Source organism: Cololabis saira, chromosome 18, assembly GCF_033807715.1.
Source record: "Cololabis saira isolate AMF1-May2022 chromosome 18, fColSai1.1, whole genome shotgun sequence".
Taxonomy (NCBI): Eukaryota; Metazoa; Chordata; class Actinopteri; order Beloniformes; family Belonidae; genus Cololabis; species Cololabis saira.
In genome coordinates this window covers 18,933,280-18,954,038 of record NC_084604.1, presented here as the reverse complement: position 1 = coordinate 18,954,038, position 20,759 = coordinate 18,933,280, and the positions used below count along the sequence as shown (strand labels likewise).

General features: G+C 36.7%; 1 protein-coding gene across 1 annotated transcript in view; it reads left to right on the top strand.

The window, feature by feature from the left end:
• The first annotated feature begins 2,493 nt into the window (after nt 1-2,493).
• rngtt (RNA guanylyltransferase and 5'-phosphatase) overlaps nt 2,494-20,759 on the top strand; it is a 135,663-nt gene continuing 117,397 nt past the window's right edge. Inside the window, exons 1-7 of the mRNA XM_061746417.1 lie at nt 2,494-2,882; nt 8,405-8,514; nt 8,595-8,698; nt 8,806-8,894; nt 12,370-12,445; nt 14,882-15,131; nt 20,257-20,366. Coding sequence (XP_061602401.1) covers nt 2,819-2,882; nt 8,405-8,514; nt 8,595-8,698; nt 8,806-8,894; nt 12,370-12,445; nt 14,882-15,131; nt 20,257-20,366 — 803 coding nt within the window. The 5' untranslated portion in view covers nt 2,494-2,818. The remainder of the gene's footprint in view (nt 2,883-8,404; nt 8,515-8,594; nt 8,699-8,805; nt 8,895-12,369; nt 12,446-14,881; nt 15,132-20,256; nt 20,367-20,759) is intronic.

Below are 20,759 nucleotides of genomic sequence, written 5' to 3'. Positions count from 1 at the left end.
TGTATGTCATACCATTCAAAGGTTATGGCAGAAAATAGATTATCAAATATTGACCAATCAGAAGAAGGGGCGGGGCTAATTTGCATTAATTATGTTCAAGGACTCAAAACCAAATCAGATGACACCACCCACGACTCTTTATGTCAAACCATTCAAAAGTTATGGCAGAAAGTAAGAACTATTAAATATGGAGTGTCACACCAACTGGCAAATTACTATGAATTAACTATTTTATAAAATGCGGTGTGGTCAACAACAAAACAAAAATGAAGATATTCCAAACTTTCCTCCCTCTTCCACCCTAAACGCGTGTGAGTGACGGTGTTCCCCTCCAATGTGACGTAAACACCGTGAATCACTGTGACTACGTTTACATGCAGTCAAAATTCGGGTTATGCTAATATTCAGGTTTTAAAAGGGTTATTGACTGCATGTAAACGCAGTCAGTGACAACAAAGTAAACAATATAACTAATACAAGATGTGACTAAACAAGTCACACATTTATGAATAAGTAAAGCTTCAGTGGCTGAATCTTTTATTAGTTACTGTCAAATAAAATCAAAGATGAACGGTTGTAAACTCATTTTAAATGGTTATAAAACATTTTTTCTATGTTTTTTTTTTACTGTATCAAGCTACTTTATAAAGGTATTAGGAACTACTATTTAAGGCAAACACCAGTATGGTATAATGAGTTCTCAGTAATACAAACATTTAGCTTTTTAAACAGTTTTACAACAAAAATGTGCTCACTTCATGCAGTATTGACTAAATGATTCCAATATATACTGTTATGATGTTTCACAGTCTGGATTATGAAATACCTCTGCTTTATACTTTTATTTTGTTTTATAAGTATTGTTAGTTTTTTATTATGTTTTTTTTTCCCAGTTTGTTTACACAGCAGTAAACTTGCAAAGCTATCAGTAATCGTACCTCTTTACATGAACATTTCAAGCAATAAAGCAAATATATAACCGAAATTGTTTTGTCTACGGGGTTTTCTTATGTTCTTGTATATATGTATATATATATGTATTTTTTTTGTGTGTTTTCTTTAGAATTGGGACTTCCATATACTGTACTTTGATTTACCTCATGCGTTTTTATTTTTATTTTGATACTAGTTTTTCTTCTGTGCCTTAGTTATTTTTAGTTTTGCTCCCAGTCTTTGGTTCCAGTTTGTGACTACTGTACTCAGTGCAGGTTTTGTTTTCTTGTTTAGTTGTTACCGCATGCCTCCCCCGTGTGGTCAGACGTGGTATTGCAACATAGACTGTCAGGTTCTGCTTCTTTCTTACTGCAAAATATGACAATGTATATGAAATGGAGCATTTATAAACTCAATAAATGTTAAATATTTTCTTCACAGTCCTGCAGTTTCCATCCTCTGCAACACATAAACCGGGTACTTCGAGAGGTTGGGAAGCATAGCAAGAATTATATGAAATGTGTGTACGTGTATATCAATTGTCTAAATTAATTTCAGAAACGTTATTGCCTGGGTGCGGAATGTCTTTAATTTAATGGTTGTAGACAATTCATAACGCAAAGTGGAGTATGTTGTTTTCATGGAGATGTTTACATTTCTAATTCTGATAATGTATATCCCTTTCACAGTATTCCTTCTTGCATTATTTAAAACCTCTTAAATACTGATAGCCCGTAAATAATCTAAATATTGATGATAGTGGGTACAATATACAACAAACAGATATGCACATTGAAATTTGTTTTTCATTAAAAAAATGCATGTCGATATACATGCATATACACACACACACACACACATATATATATATATATATATATATATATATATATATATATATAGAGAGAGAGAGAGAGAGAGAGAGAGAGATACTTTATTACAGACTGAATGTCCAATAAAAGATTAAAAATAAAATAAAAAGTAACAACAAATATTTTTTTTTAAATGCCATACATTATTTCGTACATAAGGTTTCCTTTTTAAAATGTAGACATCGGACCAAGAAATTTATTATTAAAAATAAAGATGTTAATAATGTACATATTTGTTCATTATTAAACAACATTTATATTTTTTCCACATTATACTTCCTCCAATAAGCTCTTGACAAACAACAACAATAAGTACAAAAAGCTCTATCCAGTATATATAACCTTGGAAGTTTCAATAAATTGTGCATAATAAACGATTTGTTTGACATTGCAAGCGCTGTAATTTATTTGCTGAATCTACGTTATTACTGAGATCTTTATGTCAACTTTTCCCAACGGTTTTTTATGTGTCCAAAATTATAGGGAACTAGTTAGAGTTCATTTTAAGTTCAACTTAAAAAAGAATCTCGCAAAGAACAAAAATATACACTAAATGCATGTCTTAAATGCCCAGTTTAAGTAGGAATATTATAGAAACATGTATGCTTTTTGTAGCTGTGTCACTTGTTGACCAGCAGGGGGCAGCAGGACACGGTGCTCAGACTTGTTCGAGCTTTATTTATTAACACGAAGAAGCCTGGTGGGCATTGCTGTGCTAGCCATTTGCTAACAATCAGGATTAAAGGAAGACAAACGGAGATATAAAACAGTATTTCTCGTAATATGTCTTACAGTACGTATTGACAGCCTGCGTGTAGCGTGAACCCCTTCCTGTCCGTCAGAATGTGGATCCTGGTCGGACTTACTGGATGATCCTGCTGAAATCAGTCGAGGGAGGGCCGTGAAGCCTCGGTGCTCGAGTGGATCCCGACCCGGGGTCGGAGCGCTGCGAGCCCGCAGCATCAAGCCGCGGATTAGCCGGGGGATTAGTCAGTATTTTAACTTTCCAGAACATGTCGCACACTGGACCCCCTCCTCGGTGGCGGAACTGTCCCAGGAGAGGTCAGCCTGTTGCAAGTGAGTGGAAACGTGTGGAAGCGTAGTATTTAATCAGAATGTTGTGGTTTTAGTGCTGGTATTGAGAGACCTTGCTCTCTTCTCTTAAACTCCTTTATTCACTGCTTTCTGTAATTCAACACTGATAATAAAGCAACAGATAGCTGTTTTGTTTAGTTGTTGGTTATTCGGGAATTAAAGGGGTAATTTTAAATGTAAAACAGCTAACTAATCCATAGTATGTTGCCATATTTATATATATGGTTATATATAAATAGCCGGAGTAAGTTAATTACAGGGAGGATTTTTTTTTAAACCTTAATATTTTCTCAAAGGGTTTGTTTACAGAGCGACTGAATTTGCCATATTTTTAAATGTGACGCCACGCTTTCGCGCGTTTCTCAGAAACGCGACTCCGCTGCCAAAGCTCGGATCTCTGCCCAAATGCGTGTGTCCTTTTCTGGCTTTTAATATTATACTAATCGATCGGATGCAATCTGGGAGGTGTTGTGCTTCTCTTTGATCTGCAAACGTGTTTAAAAATGTTGCATGCGTGCATTTGAACGGCTTTTAGCAGTAGCATCACGTGTCATAACAACATTTGGTGATGCTGCTTTTAGCCACTAGAGAGGAGCTGGAAATGTGGACGTTTTTAAACGTAGACTAAAAACTCATCTCTTTGGTCTGGCTTTTATCTAGCTTCAAATTTTATAGTTTTATTCTGTTCAACATTTTTTTTAGAGGTATTTGTTTTATTTATTTGTCTATTTCGGAATCACATAACATGTTGAATTACAGGACTGTCTCAGAAAATTTGAATATTGTGATAAAGTCCTTTATTTTCTGTAATGTAAAAATGTCATCCATTCTGGATTCATTACAAATCAACTGAAATATTGCAAGCCTTTTATTATTTTAATATGGTTGATCATGGTTTACAGTTTAAGAAAACTCAAATATCCTATCTCAAAAAATTTGAATATTCTGGGAATCTTAATCTTAAACTGTAAACCATGATCCGCAATATTAAAATAATAAAAGGCTTGCAATATTTCAGTTGATTTGTAATGAATCCAGAATGTATGACATTTTTGTTTTTTTTAATTGCATTACAGAAAATAAAGGACTATATCACAATATTCTAATTTTCTGAGACAGTCCTGTAATTCAACATGACAGCGGTTCACTAGTGGACATTTTTAAACATAGACTAAAAACTCATCTCTTTGGTCTGGCTCTTATGTAGCATCAAATTTTATAGTTTTATTCTGTTTAACATTTTTTCATAGGTATTTGTTTTATTTATTTATCTATTTCTTGTAATGTTTTTATTATTATTATATGTTATTTTTTTTAGCCCTAATTCTTGAACTTTTATCATTATTTAATTTTAATTGACTATATTGTATGTCAATGTGTCTCCCAGTTTTTATTTTTATAGAATAGACTTTATTGTCATTGTGCTCAGGTTACAACGAGATTGGTTAGGATGTTCCCACCAAAGTGCAAAGGAAGCAATCAAAATAAGAGGAATAAATAAGTATAAAAAGCACAGTATAAAACCATAAAAGCAATAAAAACAATGAATGGATAAAGTGCAACAAACTGTGACCCGTACATAACTCCCACATCATTCAGAAAATACACCTGCTCTGTTATGTTATGTATTGTTGTGTTTATGTTATGCTATGTTGTGTATTATTTAACAGTCTAATGGCCCAGGGATAATGGGTGTTTTTGAGTCTGTTTGTCCGCTGCTTCAGGACTCTGTACCTCTGCCACAGGGCAGCAGGTCAAAAAGACTGTACCCGGGGTGAGATGGGTCCTGTAAAATCCTTTTTGCCCTTTTCAGCCCCTTTTGTTTTTATTATGCTTATTTTTCAGTCAAAATGTTAAGCACTTTGTATTTCATGTACCTGGATGAAAGGTGCTATACAAATAAAATTTGATTGATTGATTGAACAAACCGGGTCCGCCTTCATCCCGGTGCAGTGTTTGTTGCACATAGGGTTGCCAACCGTCCCTTGAAAAACTGAATCGTCCTGTATTTATAAACTAAAGTACACGTCCCGTATTGAGCTGAAAAGGGACGCAATTTGTCCCGTATTAATGTGAGAGTCAAAAAATAGTCATAAAATGCCAATGGAAAATGACATTGAGCTGTTGAGTTCATAAGTTATTTTTTTCTGTTTTACTACAACTGTACCCTACAGTCATGGCCTTTGAGGCACAATTATGTTTACAAGTTTTCTACAGACTTTCTGTTTGCACTTTTGTTATTGCACTAAAAATGTGCACTATTACAGAATGGATATGCTGCTTTCTTTCTATTGTTTTATATTAATTTATACAATTTTAAGTGACGCAGGACATGTTTCTGTTTAAGAAAGATACTTATTTTATTCAGTTCATTTTGTATTGAAGTGAATTGCTGGATAATCATTTGTTCTCCATGTGTTCATGGCATTCAAAAATATGCATCTAATTCAATTCAGGATCGAGTCAATTTCATATACCATAACTGATGCAGACTTTCGATCTGACTGCTGATAAGAAGCTGTTTGATCCATCTGTTCTGTAGTCTGGAGGACACAGCAGTCATGGTTTCTAAAAACGATTTCAAGTTTCATTTTTTGAGACTGCATTAAGTTTTAGTCTATTTTGCCTCAGTCCATTTTAAATGAGCCTTTGCCCAGATAAGACAGTTGCAATACTAAATCATGTTTACAAATGGCTTCTTCTTTGCATGGTTATTGGTAGAACTTTAACTTGCAGTTGTGGATGATGGTAAACTCTGTTCTTTGACAGATATTTCCAGAAGTGTTCCTCAGCATATGCAGTGTTTTCCATCACATAATGATGTACATTTTTATGCTGTGTTGACTAAGAGCCTGAAGATCCCATGCATCCCATCTTGATTATTGGACTTGTCCCATGTCCACAGGGATTTCTCAATATTTCTGCTGAATTGTTTCATATTATTTACTGTAAATTATGAGATATTCAAAATGTTTGAATTCAATGCTGAGGAATATTATTATTAAATTGTAACATGATTTGTAGAAGCAGTTTTTCCACAGATTGATGAACTGCCCATCTTTACTTCTGTGATACTCTGCCTACTTAAGATGGTCTTCTTTTAAACCTTAGAGAATTGCAAGATATGTCTCCAGGTGTTTCTTTTTATACCCCAATCACAATGAAGTTGGGATGCTGTGTAAAATGTTAATAAAAACTAAATTTAATGATTAGGGAAATCTCATAAATCAATATTTTATATTAAATAGAAAGTACACAACACATATGTTGAAATGAAGAAATGTTTCAATTTCATGGTAAATATTGGCTTACTTTGAGTATGATGACAGTAACACAGCTCAAAACAATTTGGAACAGGACCAACAAAAGGCTGGAAAAGTAATTGGTAGACATCAAAAACAACTGGAGGGGCATTTGAAAACTAATTAGGTTAATTGGCAACAAGTCAGTAACTGGGGTATAACTGGGCTTCAAATGACAGAGCCTTTCACATGAAAATATGGACGGCGGTCCATCAATATGCAACAAACTAAACAAAAAATTGGAACAGTTTCAGGAAAATGTTCAACTTAAAATTGTGGAAAGGGAAGATCCCATCACATACAGTGTATAATATCCCCAAAAGATTCAGAGAATCAGGAGGAATCTATGTGTGCATTGGACAAGGCTGATCCTCACGTGAAACTGTGTCAAAAACAAGCATGATTTTTCTCCTGGAAATCACTGCTTGGGCTCAGGAACACTTCCAGAGATGGACTTGAACTGTACGTGAACACAATTCATTATGAAATTCACAAATGCAGTTTACCAATCCCAGCATGCAAAGAAGAAGTCGTATTTGAAAACGATTTTCGAGATGCTGCATCTTCTCCGACCCAGAGCTTATTTAAAATGGTCTGAGGCAAAAACTGAAAATTGTTTTATTTGGAAACCATGGACCTGTGTCCTGTGAACCACAGGGGCCAATGACCAGCTAACTTTTTATCAGTGCTTAGTTCAAAAGCCTGGATCTCTGATGGTATGGAGTTGCATTGGTGAACTTTTCACAACTGAAAAGACATAAATGCTGAAAAATACATTGAGGTTTTAGAGCAACATATGCTCCCATCCAGACATCTCTTTCAGAGAAGCCTTGCATACTGTATTTCAGCAACACACTGCTAAACCACATACTGCATCCACAACAGCATTGCTTTGCAGGAGATGAGTCTAGGTGCTAAACTGATCTGCATGCAGTCCAGACCTTTCACTAACAGAAAACATTTTGAGCATCATAAAATGAAAGATCAGACAACGAAGGCCCAGGACTGTTGAGCAACTAGAATCCTGCATCAGAAAACTATGGGATAAAATTCCTCTCCTAACAAGAACTGGTGTCTTCACTTCCCAGAGGTTTACCTACAGTTGTTAAAAGAAGAGGGTATTCTGCAGGATGATAAACATCGCCCTGTTCTACCATTTTTTTCTTTGTGTTGATGCCAAATGTCTTTGAGTTTCAACATCTGATATGTTGTTGTGTTGGGAATAAAAAATGGGTTTATAAGATTTTCAAATCCTTTCATTCTGTTTTTATCGTCATTTTACACAACATCTCAACCTCATTTGAATTACGGTTGGAATACAACTTGTATTTTTCAAGCTTATGCTGCCTTCATTTCCAAAATGAGCTAACATTTGTCATGGAATGGTAAAAGTCGTACTGTCAACATTTGATGTTGTTGTTTTTTTTGTTTTTTTTTTTTATGTTTCCCTGATTGTGTGCTTGTATTGGTACTAGTTTGAGATGAGCACTTGTGTCAAATATGTTTTTATGGATAGTTTCTTCTTTCAGGCCACCTGATTAACACTGACCTAAATTTATATTTTTGTTTATGATCACATTGGCTATGGAACATGAACTTTTTTTTTAGTCCATAAATTAGAAAAGCAAAGCAACAAAAACATTTTTAGAATAATCAGTATTACATCAGCAATTGTTACTGGTATTGTTGTCAGATCTCATTTTATTTCAGCATCTGATTATGAAAAATCTGTTTGCATCGAAAATTAGATGTTTTAAACGATGGAAATGAGCATATTTGTGGCACTGTTTTTAACTTTTGTGTTTTCATCAACAACAAAAGATTAAGTTGCGTATTTTGCTCTCTATAAGGTGGATATTGTATTTTAGATCTGGTGCAATGTTTTTAATGCTACATTTAAAAGCAAGACAATCATTTTCAGATCTAATGGATGACATAATTGATAACATAAATTAGCATGAAGTCTTTCATTGTTTTTTGTTTTTTTTTGTGTAAGTAATCTGTGCCCACCCTGGTGCATGTAGGGTTTTTATTTGTTCTACTTTTTAAGGCCAGTTTTTCAACCACATTACATTTGTAATATAGCTAATTTATTATTATTTTTGTGTGAATTTGAAATTTCTCAATTAACCTGCTTCTGCTCAGCCTGTTCAACTTTTGTTGCAGTGCTGGACTATTAAACTACTTGTATTTTCTTCCTAGATAAATTCCTGCCAATGAAAACGATGTTGGGGCCCAGATATGATGATCAAGTTGCAGAGGAGAACAGGTTTCATCCGAGCATGCTGTTAATTTATTTAAAAAGTCTAAAAGTAAGTAACTCGGCAAATACGGAAGAATCGGTCTCATTTAGAAAAGCCTCATCTCACTGTATTTCTTTTCTCTTCCTCAGGTAAAAATGGGTTTGCTTGTGGATTTGACAAACACTACTCGCTTTTATGACCGCAGTGACATTGAAAAAGAAGGGATCAAATATGTGAAGCTTCAGTGTAAAGGGTAAGAGCAGATTCATTGGGACAAACTAAACTGATTGTCCAGAGTTTGTGCTCTGTAGATCCTTTAGGTCACATCTGCTGAGGGCTGTTTTTCTTTTTCTCATTTAGTCACGGGGAATGTCCTTCTAAGGATACAACATCGATGTTCATCAGGCTCTGTGAGCACTTCATAGAGAAGAATCCAACAGAATTGATAGGTAAATATGGGATTTGTTAAGTAATTAATTGACTCTGATTTTTAGCCTTCAGTTTTTTCATAGTGGTAGTTTTTACACAGATGACTGCTTTGAATGTTTTAATAAGAAGGGTTGGATGTATTCGGTACATTGTTTTGTATGTATCAGAAGAGACTCTTCTCCATTTCTGACGTCCATGCTTGGTTCTGGAGTAACATCTGAATGAATACCTTTTTAGGGGTAGAGCAACACAGTACTCCGCCACAGCCAATAAAGTCTTATATCTGTATTTCAACTTTTTCCAACATGCAGAATCTTCTGCAGGGGTGTGCCTGCAATCAGGTCAGATTTCCTCTTTTGTCCAAGCTTTGCAAAAGCCATTTGGCTTTGCAGACTACCAGAACTCCAAACTTTTGGTCACTCACGTTACCCTGGAAGCTATGGCTCCCACAATCCAGTATGAGAGCTACTGCTTTTTTGTGGGCCTGCCCCCATGGGGTTTGGCCCAGGAAACAGGGAATTGATCACCCCTCTGAAAACCCTTATTCCTGTCCACGTAAGTCTGCAAAGCTCATACTGGACACGGCACACTGAGCTGCTGCTCTTCAGCTGAAGAGGCAGGTGGCTGAGTAAATTCTCTTAGGGCAATGGGAGAGAATGAGCCCGCCACTTTGGGCATAATGGTTGGGTTGGGTGTAAGGGGTGTAAGATCTGGACAGCAGATCTGCCCCCCTCATTCAAAATGAACTTTATGCCTGCTGAAGATTGGGACACACTGCAAGGAGCTCCAGGTAATTTATGTGTGACTGCTGGAGGTCTGGATTCCAGCGCCCATTGACGCATTGGCCCATGTGTAGTCCAACCCAGCTTGACAGATAGAACAGAAAGCTAGCCACTGCCAGCAGCACAGTGCCAGAGTGGACTCCAACATGCCCATCACCATCCAAGCGCAATGATGCACGGGATCAAACCCGGAGGGAGGCCACCCGCCGCTGGAAATCCCTCCAATGTGGTTGAGTCGGACCACTCATGTCCTCAAAGTCCAGAGAGGAGGTCCCCTTGTATGAGACAACTAGACTGGTGGTCTTTCCACAAGCTGAAACTTCTGCCAGCAGTTTGGGAAAAACAGGGTGAAGCTGTTTTGCTGTTCTTGCAGCCGGGTGCAATTTAACCCCTCATAACGTGACCTGGTTGTTGCTGAAATGCTAAAACACAAGGGTGGTGTTAGCTGGTGTGTGTTAAACCTTGTTTGAATGATGCTGCAGCACAGCACAAGCTACTTGTAGGATGGTGTCACATCATCGTTATCACCAGCCAATCAGAGTTGGCGTAATGAGAGAAATGCTTCCGAAGAATATGCAAGGGGCGTATCCCATAGTGAGACATCCAAACGACGGCTATGAACGACAACGAGATTCACTCTTAACTGATAACACTGTTATGCGTCCGCTGACGAAACATTCATTCTGGCCATGTTGATTCCTTACTTACACAGGAGGTTTGTAAAGCAAACGTCCAGTGACTTGACAGATTGTTAACACTGAGTAAGCTTATTGGCATGTATCCCTTTAATGAATCTCGGTTTGACTTTATTTTTTTTAATTTTGTACAGTTAGATATTATTATTATTATTATTATTGCTGCTTTGGCTAATTTGCAACATTTTTCTCTGACTTATATCTTTTGCATATAAGATGATTCAGTTTTCTATTGCCAGCATTAAATGAACATAATAAGGATGTTAGATTCTCATAAAATCATTCTTTCCAATTTACTGTTTCATGAGAAAATCAGTTTGGTTTAGTCAAAGCTGGTGATTCGATGTTCATCACATTGTAGTCAGCTTGAAATAATATGCTGCCTCATTCAAACATACTGTGTTTTTGCCTACTCTACTCTCATTCAGTCGTGCTCTGAAGAAGTATTTTAAGTTGTTTGCATGTGTACCTCAAGAGTTCTCCTGTAACTTCTGGTAGCTGTTTTCTGTCGTTTTATGATTGTTCAGCCATGTCCAAATATAGCTGAGTAATTCTTACGATATAAATATATTTTATTTATAAATTGTACATATTTCGGTAACGATAATAATCTGTTTTAGTTTTTCATATGTTTATAAGTACACTCTTCTATTACTTAAACCTCACCTTAAATTTAAAATAAAAAACTACTAGATTTAGGTTTTGTTTGCTTAAATGACAATCTCCGAGACTTAATTTGGAGCCATTGCCTTCTGTGTGCAGCAGAGGGCAGGCTTACTCCACCTTTTTAATAAGAGCATATGGAACTAGGGTTGCTCTGGTTGCATCTTTTATTATTAACATTGTTTCTAACCATACACTGATGGTAAATATTGAACAGTTTCCCAGCACTGCCAGTCAACTACTGATAGCCATGAGCAGCTCTCAGTTTAAACCCCTCCAATATTTTGAACCTGGAGATGTAAAAGATTAGGATCACCATTGCACACATTTTTGAAGTTTGTGTTTGCTGTGTAGGTGGTTTAAAAAAAACAAGAACAAAAAAAACAACAACACGTAGCTCTCAGTGGTGAATTAGTTGTTTTTTTTGTTTGTTTTTTTTAAAAAAAAGGGTTGTGGCTCTATGAAGTGTACATAGATGGAGGGACTGCACTGCTGCACTGGTGACAACAGGGTGCTCTCTCGTACTTTGTCCTGTTCTATTGTAATTCGCCCTGTTCTCGTCCGCTCTTTACCTCCAACTGCGACTTCTAAATGGAAAAGCCCGAACATTGGAGCAGATTGTGTGAATATCATCGAAGCAACATCCTGCCTTTGGCCAGCTGGTGGTTAGGGTTTGTTGTCTCTGCAGTACACAAGTCCAAATAAAAAATTTGGACATGTAAATGTGATGCTCGTCCTCCAACACTGGTTTGTCTTCATCACTAGTGCTGGTACTGATGGTCAGATTCACTGGACCGGGGAAGTGTTGGAATCAAATATTTTGATTCATTGTTTTTGAAGTTTCCACCCTACCTGCTAATGAAACAAAACAAAAACTATCTTTCTTCAGGCTGTTTAACACACACACTTATCCTGTTCAACTTGAAATAAATAAATAGCAGGAATTGCTGTTTGCCCTTTGTCCTTTTTTTCCTTCACATTTCCCTTAATGTTTCAATAATCCTGCGATCTCCTTTGTGTGACAAGCTGGCTGGTTTCAGATTTTTGATACGAGTATAAAGACAAGACCCCCCTTCAAGGATATCCATGCCACTTCTCCAAACATGACTTCATCCATGTTATATCTCAAAAAGCACAGATACAGTTGATGTGAGAGATTGCTGTGGATAATGCTGCTTGGCTGTTTAAATAATGGACTTGCTTACATTATTCTGTATTAAAACAAAGCAAGTGAAACGAGCAGGCTATTATGTGACATCCATTACCATTGACAAAGAGTGTATTTAAATCTTTAGTGTTGTGTCCTTTTTTTTATTTTTTTTTATAAAATGCTTCTCTTATACTTTGTTCCAAAGGTGTTCACTGCACGCACGGTTTTAACCGGACAGGCTTTCTGATATGTGCATACCTCGTGGAGAAGATGGACTGGAGGTAAGGGCTTTATGCACCGTGATCACTCAAACACAGCTGGAATGGCACTTTCAGAGTCTTCACAATCATCTTGCGTGATAATTCAAAACACACAACAGAGACTTCCCTGCAGTGGGTTGCGTAATAACTTCCGTTTCATTTTTCCAGCCCCCGTAGTGTTTTTTGTTTTTCTTTGAACCCATTTCTTATCCAATTTTTTTTTTCTCCCAGTTGTAGCTGCATCTTTTGACTCCACAAAGGTTTACTCTGTCACTAATATTAATAGATTAATAGAAAGCTTTGCAAAAAAGCTGGTTGGTTAGCAGTGACCAGGCCTGTCACAGTGATGAAAAATTTACAGCGGCTGAGCAGGAGTGGAGAGGATGCGTCTTTAGTCAGAGGAAAAGCTGGAGTCTGAGAAAGCAGAATCTCTGGAGACACGGAGGCTGAATCAAACCCTCCCACCACCCACTATTTCCTGTGAAACAAATATTCTGAGACCATTTACAGCTGTCATCCACTATTGTCCTTTGCACAATAATTCCACTATTGAATTGTCAACAATGGGCTGGTTGTTGTTAAGGCTACAGCTAATAGCTATATTTATGTATTTCTTTTCAAGTCTTATTACCTGTTAAAAGCACAACAGATACGATATTCTGACTTTAGCATTTATTATGTGTAAACTGTACATGTGCTTATTGAGTCATAGTTACGTGCAAAACCAGTGTCCTGTAAGTGGTACTATACTGAAGTAGATCAGAGTCCCTCAAGTGGATTATATTTTGTAATACTAGTACTTCAGTTCCATGTACATGCTGTAATTAAATGTTGATAACTGTAGCACCCGGTCCCACGACTGCACAAATGCACAGTTCAAACCCAGTCGTTTATGCTCATTTTGAGTGACACTTTGTTGATTTGTTGACCTGTCTTTCTCAGGGGCTCAAATTTAATGAAACCCTCAACTCAGCTTTTGTTGTTTCTTTATCTATTAAGCTGATGTGAAGTGTGGACTTAAATCCAGCAGTGAAATTGTTTGAGAGCCTTTGACGGGCACCCACCTCATGCAGCCATCTGTAGGCTGCAAAATAAAATAAATCTATCAGAAAGGGAGTGGGAAGTAACCTGATGCAACAGATGGTTATTTGCACAAAACAAGGCAAGTCTTCATCAGAGGCTGTTTGAAAAAGGGCAAGACTGTTAAAAAAAATACTCAACAGGTGGGTGATTGGATCAACCATCTGTCCATCAGTCAAGCAAGAATAGCATCAACCAGTCAGGCCATCAAAGTGAAGCCAGATGATGAATCAATCTGTCTGAAGCCGTTCAGGAGAAAACAACAAATAACAAAAAAAAAAAATGCTGCTTTTTCAGTCGAGAGACTTTTTAGTTCAGGTATAACTGATGCTAAAGCAGTAATTGCAGTACTGCCGTCGTCACACCCAAAACTCATCCGTAGCTTCCGCCTAACTGGTTTAAATGACAGCCTAAAAAATGCAGCTATTAACCATGATAAATTCTCTGAAGATGCAGACTTGTAAGTATTTTGTGTGAATCCATTTGCTTTGCAAGATTAGGCATGCATATTAAGATTGGTCAGATGTTTATTAGGATTTACTGTCAGCTCAGATTTGATTAAATGAAGCAGGGCTGATTGAAAAGGAGCGTGACCGTATAGATGGTCAATAACATAAACCCTTCTGTACAAGCAAGCCAGGAGTGTTTGAAAGTAGCAGCAGTTAACTTGTGAAAAAGATCAAATTAAATGCAGAAACGACTATGGAGACTAAACATTTTCTTTGGTTACGTCTATTGGTTCTGTACTTTAGGCAGTCCGTATCTGCAAAGAGGTTTTAAATTGTTGAAAAATAGTATTTATTTTCTGTTAAGGTTCTTTTAGTCCAATTGTACAAACACCCTCTAAACAACAGAACAAAATGAACAAATTAAAGCTTGACAGTATGCACTTTGAATGTAGACTTTCATCAAATTTGAAGCCTTGACTGATTTTTCTTATTCTGTTGTTTTTATTGAAAGCCAAAGCATCAAGCATTGCCTAAAGCTCTTAAGTGTGTTTAGAAAATGTTGTTTTATATTTCATGATGCATGATGTATTTTATATTTGATAATGTACGTAATGTGTTGAAGTTGGGCTTTTGTTTGACAGTTCAGTTTGTTGTGATGGAAGAAACGGGTAACATCACATTCTCAATTAGATTTTAATTACTTATTGATTCTTAACTCTTTACTGATTTGAAAATTTAATTAATTGACCGACACATAAAGCACCAGTGTTAACAGTGCTAAAAATGCCACATTTAAATCAACGGTCCACCAATAAACCTGTATAGCCTTTTAAATGTATTTTACAGCCAACCGTACAGTTTTAGCCATTTAAATGAAAAAGATCAAATCCGGTTTGAAGACACCTGGTTTTTGTTTTCTGTCAATCAGCATGGAGGCAGCAGTGAAAGTGTTTGCCCAGTCCCGGCCCCCGGGGATCTACAAGGGAGACTACCTCAAAGAGCTTTTCCGTAGCCATGGTGAGGAAGAGGACGCACCCCCTCCTCCCGAACTCCCCGAGTGGTGCTTCGAGGACGATGACGGGGACATGGACGATGACGGTAATGCGGTCAGCCAGGAGTCGGGTCCCAGCTCCTCTGGGTCAGCGCATGGCAAAAGAAAGAAAGAGAAACTAAAACTGGTAAGAGTTCCATGAAATGATCCCTCTCCACTTAATACTGATCTAATGCAGGACCGTGTGTGTGTGTGTGTGTGTGTGTGTGTGTGTGTGTGTGTGTGTGTGTGTGTGTGTGTGTGTGTGTGTGTGTGTGTGTGTGTGTGTGTGTGTGTGTGTGTGTGTGTGTGTGTGTGTGTGTGTGTGTGTGTGTGTGTGTGTGTGTGTGTGTGTGTGTGTGTGTGTGTGTGTGTGTGTGTGTGTGTGTGTGTATTATACATACAGTGTATATATACATACACACACACACACACACACACAATTTGTGCATCAAATTTAGTATATTAAACATATACTTACAGACACACATTTATTTATATATATATATATATAATATCTATATATATATATAGATATTATATACCGGTGTGTATATATATATATATATGTGTGTGTGTGTCTGTGAGTATATGTATAATAATCAACTAAATTTGATGCACAAATTGGAAGAAAATGACACTTTCCATCTTCTCTGTTGCTGCTGTGTGATTTTGATTAGATAAAAGCTTTCTCTGCTTTCATCAGGTTGATTTGGTGAAATAAGAAGAGTTGAATCATCTCCACTTGCTTAGTAATTTGGTTCATATTTCAGCTTCAGTATAATTTGCCGTAGTTTTTTAAAGCTTCAATTTAAAAGACGGCAATGACGGAACATGCAATTCTTGTAAAGGCAATGAAAAGGGGGGGAAAAGTTAATGAAACATATATTTGTTGGAGTGAACCATTTGTTACTTTACACCGCAACAGTAGAGCTTGTTTTCATTGCATGCAGAGATAACTGAAAACCTGAATTAAGGTAAATGAGTAGTTGGGAATGACATGTTGGACGAGAGAGCAGCAGCACCTGCAGTCTGCAGCACCTGACTGTTGTCAAGAAATGCAGGTTGAGACACTGGTCTCCATCTCTGGTTGTTGTGGGAGAAACAGCTGCTTGTGTACCGGTTTTTGTGTCGTACATAAATGAATCAAGTGGTTCTGAAACAGTTTCTCTTGAATATATCTTTAAAACATTTGGTGATGGATTCAATGAGATATGAACAGCAAATTTGTATTTAGCCTTTTCATTTAATATCCGTTTTCTTGCCATACACTATATTAACATTTAGATACTGGATGCATCTGCTGTAATGCTTTGAAGACTTAAATTTATAGTTTTTATATTTTTCCCATCATCATGTTGCTCCTTTGATACAGTGAGGGAGCACTTGGATGCCTTTCGCACTGATTCTGATGTAATGAGTCTTTTAAAAGGAGGCTGAAATGCATCATTTATTTTTAATTTCAAAAGTTCTTTGAAGGGAAAACCATTGCTAAATATGATCATGGAGGACATATGAGCAGAGGAAAAAAAATGAAGCCTCTGTATTTTCAGGAACGAGATCCCTGCCAAATATTTCAGTAAAATAAAACATTGATAATGTGTGTTTACTTTAAATCAGTGTCAGCAGTTCACGTCTTATTTTTTTCTTTGCTTTTCTCTCTGCTAATAGTCTATATTAACACAGGTGAATTCCTAATGAACCTGTGCTTATTTGCATTGATTTTGGTTTGACTTTTTGTACTTGCATGTACACTGAGGAAGGAGGTCCATAAATGCAGCTCCCAGCCAGGCTGCTGCTAGTGAGCAGGGACATGTGAATGAGGAGCTCTTCATTCTCCTGGCAACACTCTTCACTTTTATTCAGCCTCTTATATGGTCTCTAATACTGCAGGCTTTAAAAATAGCTTTAAAAGGACTTTGTTAATTGATTATGTCTGTATCAGTGGCATTGTATGATGTATTTATATCTTTTTTTTATTTAATATTAATTCAATAGATTTCAAATATTTTTCTCATTTGGTGGAAACAAATGCATATACCACCCAACCTTATATTCATGATCATCTTTTAATAGAATATAAATGCAGTTTACACATGAAGTCTTTTAGCAAGTTTCTGTTTAGAAAACAAGAGAAGCGTGGAGTAATTACCTCTGAAATTCAAGGGACTGTTTGATATGTTCTTGATCATTTGAATGAGTTTGATTGAAAATTCCTGTCTCAGTTTCTATTGATCAGAGATAATTGGTTAGTATTCAGGTGTCGTCTCTTGTTGACTAACTGTTCAAAGCCCTATTTTGCTTATGATCATCTGGCAAAAGTAAGCAACACATTTACTGAGGATCAACGAATGACTGATTCTGATTTTAAAAGGACACCTACTGTTCGTTTATAAAAACAGACGCCATGTAGTTTTCCTTTAATGAAGCAAATAAACTCATTGAATCAGCTCTAATATTCGGGATACGGCAAAATTTAAAACTAATTGCTGTTACAGTTTGGTCTGAGCAATTTGAATTTGTGTGATCGGTACACCACTTTTATAATCTAAAGCAATTACAAATACATCTACGTCCATGGGTATATTGAATAATATGTCTTAATATTGTGGAATCAGGTCCATCTCAGCAGAGTCTTAAATTCATTTGTCTGCTGGTTAATGTTCTCTGAGTATTAGGGTTTTATCAGAGTCGGTATCAGTCTGAGACATTCAGGTTCAGGTGAAATTAGTCTGAGTAATTTATGTTACTCTGAGGGTTATCTGCTGATCTGAAAGGGGAAATGTTTCAGTTCTTTTTATGCAGATTTAATCAGCATCACTACAGCAAACAGTCAAGTGTCAATTTTTACCAAAACTGTATCAAAGCTTTAGTTGATTTATTTATTATTTGAAATTTTAATCAGTTTGCTAAATTAGGATCAAATGAAAAAAATCTGCAATTAATTAATATTTAACTTGAATTAATAGAAAAAGATCCACATGATAATGACAGGTCACTGTTTGTCTAAATACAGGGAACATGGCATTTCTCTCCCAATATTGATATTTGTGTGAGCTGCATAGTTATGTGAACTGTTTCCAAAATGTACTTGGCAGCTGACTTGCATATATTTTATTTTGTATGATCCAGAATAGTGACAATTACAATGGTAGAGTTGTGGTTTCAACGAGCCCCTCACATCCATTTTGCATCAGCTGCATCTTTGTAAACAGGCACTTACTAAATCAATACACAATCATGCAGAAAGCATGATTACTGGATTCCAACTGCCACCCTTTTATTTAAAAACAAAAAGAAAAAAAAAAAGCCCACCCAGATGAAATTGTGGTAATCTTCTAGCAAACCTTCTATGTTGTGGCCCTTCATCATTCAAGCATGTAAGGGAAGACCTCATTGGTACATTATCATAGTGATCGTTATAAATGTTGGTGCCCTATTGTTATTTTCGGCAAGTAAATGTGGCGGCTGAGTACTGGGCCCTGATCTATTTATTCTGTCTGCGGCAGTAAGTACAAATAGCAACACCACATCTAACATGAATGAAAATGTGAGCGAGAGAGGAGAAAATGAAGGCACTCTTATCACTCAACACTATGTATTGGAAATAAATGAAAATAAGAGTTGAATAAGAGTTCTTGTATTTTTAGATAAGTCGATTTACCCACTTGTTCAAACATACAGCCAAAATACAGTTCTAAAGGTAATATTTGCACATTTTGTTATAAATAAGTGCTGATCAACTTCTGTGGAAGCAGAGTCATGAACTCTCATTTTGCGTTTATTGATGGTAGTTTAGTTTGTATGACATTGGTTGTCGACTTGTGCAGATCTTTGACTATGTAACAGCAACTGGACGGAAATACTTTTTTTTTATAATCTTTTTATTCTCATACAAAGTTAAACTAATCTCTATTTGTCTTTAGGTTGAGGTATTGATACTGTCACCTACGTGTCTCTTTAGGGGCTCACTTTTACGTAGCTCCATTGGCCCCTGTACTAACATTAATTACCATGTTGCTGCAAACATATACAGTCTATACATGCAGCACTCAAACCTGCTACAATTCATATTGATTTGGGTCCAACTTAAAGGAGCATGAGGCAGGATTTATGAAAAAAATGTGTATACGTTTTAAGTTTTCTAGTAATAATGTCAGATGAAGCGTTCCAAACCAAAAAGAATGAGCCCTCTAGTTTATCTCTCCGTTGCCTTGAACAGGCTGTGTGCTGCAAAATGTGCTGCAATTGTGGCACCAAATTTCCCACGCTGTCCTGCGGATGTGACGTCACATGACGCTGCATGTGCGTTCTCCCCGTTCTCCCGTGCCGGCTTTGCTGTTGGCTGCAGTACCCCCAACGGCCGTCGTGGCGAAGGTGGCGCTAAGCAGTCTCATTTCTTAAAAGGAGCCTCATGCTCCTTTAATAAATTATGAAGGTTGTATTAACCTCATAATCTTCTGTTTAAATAATGAAGGTCAAACGTCCAAGATATTTAACATTTTCAAGAGAGAAAAAATATTTCCTTACTGAATTATACCAATGAAAATAAAGGACTAATTGAAACTCATTTATATTTGATCTTTAATTTCATGAAACCTGAGTGTTTGCTTCTGATGCAGTGCTGCTGATTAAAATGTCTGTTGGAATAATCTTGCGTCCAGACCCGCAGATGCCTCAGAGTAACATCCATTCCTCAGACTAATTTCTCCCGATAATTAAGGTCTCAGTCTAATACTGAGTTTAATACAGTCATAATACTCAGGGGACATATTAGCCTCCAGAAGGCTAAATTTAATATTACTCAACGTAAAATGAGCATGATTCCACATTATTAATTAATTTTGAATATAATCACGTTGGGAAAAGTATTTATAGTCACATGTGAAATTATCAGAGAGATCTATAGACTGAATCATATCAAGATCTGATTAAAAGTTGATCATAAGGATGATTAATGGCCTTCACCTTAATTGGATGTATTTTCAGATCAGCTGAAAGACAGACAGCGGATCCAGAGCAGCAGATTTTATAAGGCACATGGGAATGGCTTTTGAAGTAACCAGTCAGAGAAAAAAAGCAGTTTCTATTGTAATTATTAGTATAATTATCCTCCTTTTTGTATCTGCACACAAAGATTCACAAAGCTTAGAAGCAGCTGTTTTGATGACTGACAAAAAAAAACAGTTTTCCGCTGTGTGTAGGAGGGTTTGAATGTTGTCTTTAAATCCAATCCAAGCCCAACCTTCTACTTTCCGCCTCTTTCCTCCCAGGGTGCGATATTTCTTGAAGACATCACAGTGAAAGGCGTCACACAGGTTACCGCTCAACCCAAGTTGGGAGAAATCCAAAGAATGTGTCAGGAGATGGCGGAGTGGGACAAGTAAGAAGCTCCGTAATTGCCCTCCTCGTCCCCTTCTGGGAAACTGTGTGTATCTGAGTATATGTATGTAGGTGTGCTATGCTGAGTGACTCATCTGTTTCAACTCCTTGTTTTTAAGATCTTCCCATTTTCAGTCTCTTGGCAAGAGAGTCAAGAATAGATTTTTTTTTTCTCCCTCTTTTGGAGAAATATGCAGCTGCAGCTTAGTTTTAATTATTTTATATAAAATTGGGGAGAATCAGGCTGACTGCAGTGTCTTATCACAGAAGAGAGAAAGCTCCATCCCACGATTGTTCTCTACCTGTTTTTGTTTTCTTAATTATTAATACAGATACTCCCTTGTGCTCCTGTCTGGCTATACAGTATGGTCTAATTTAAGTGAAATATCTCTTT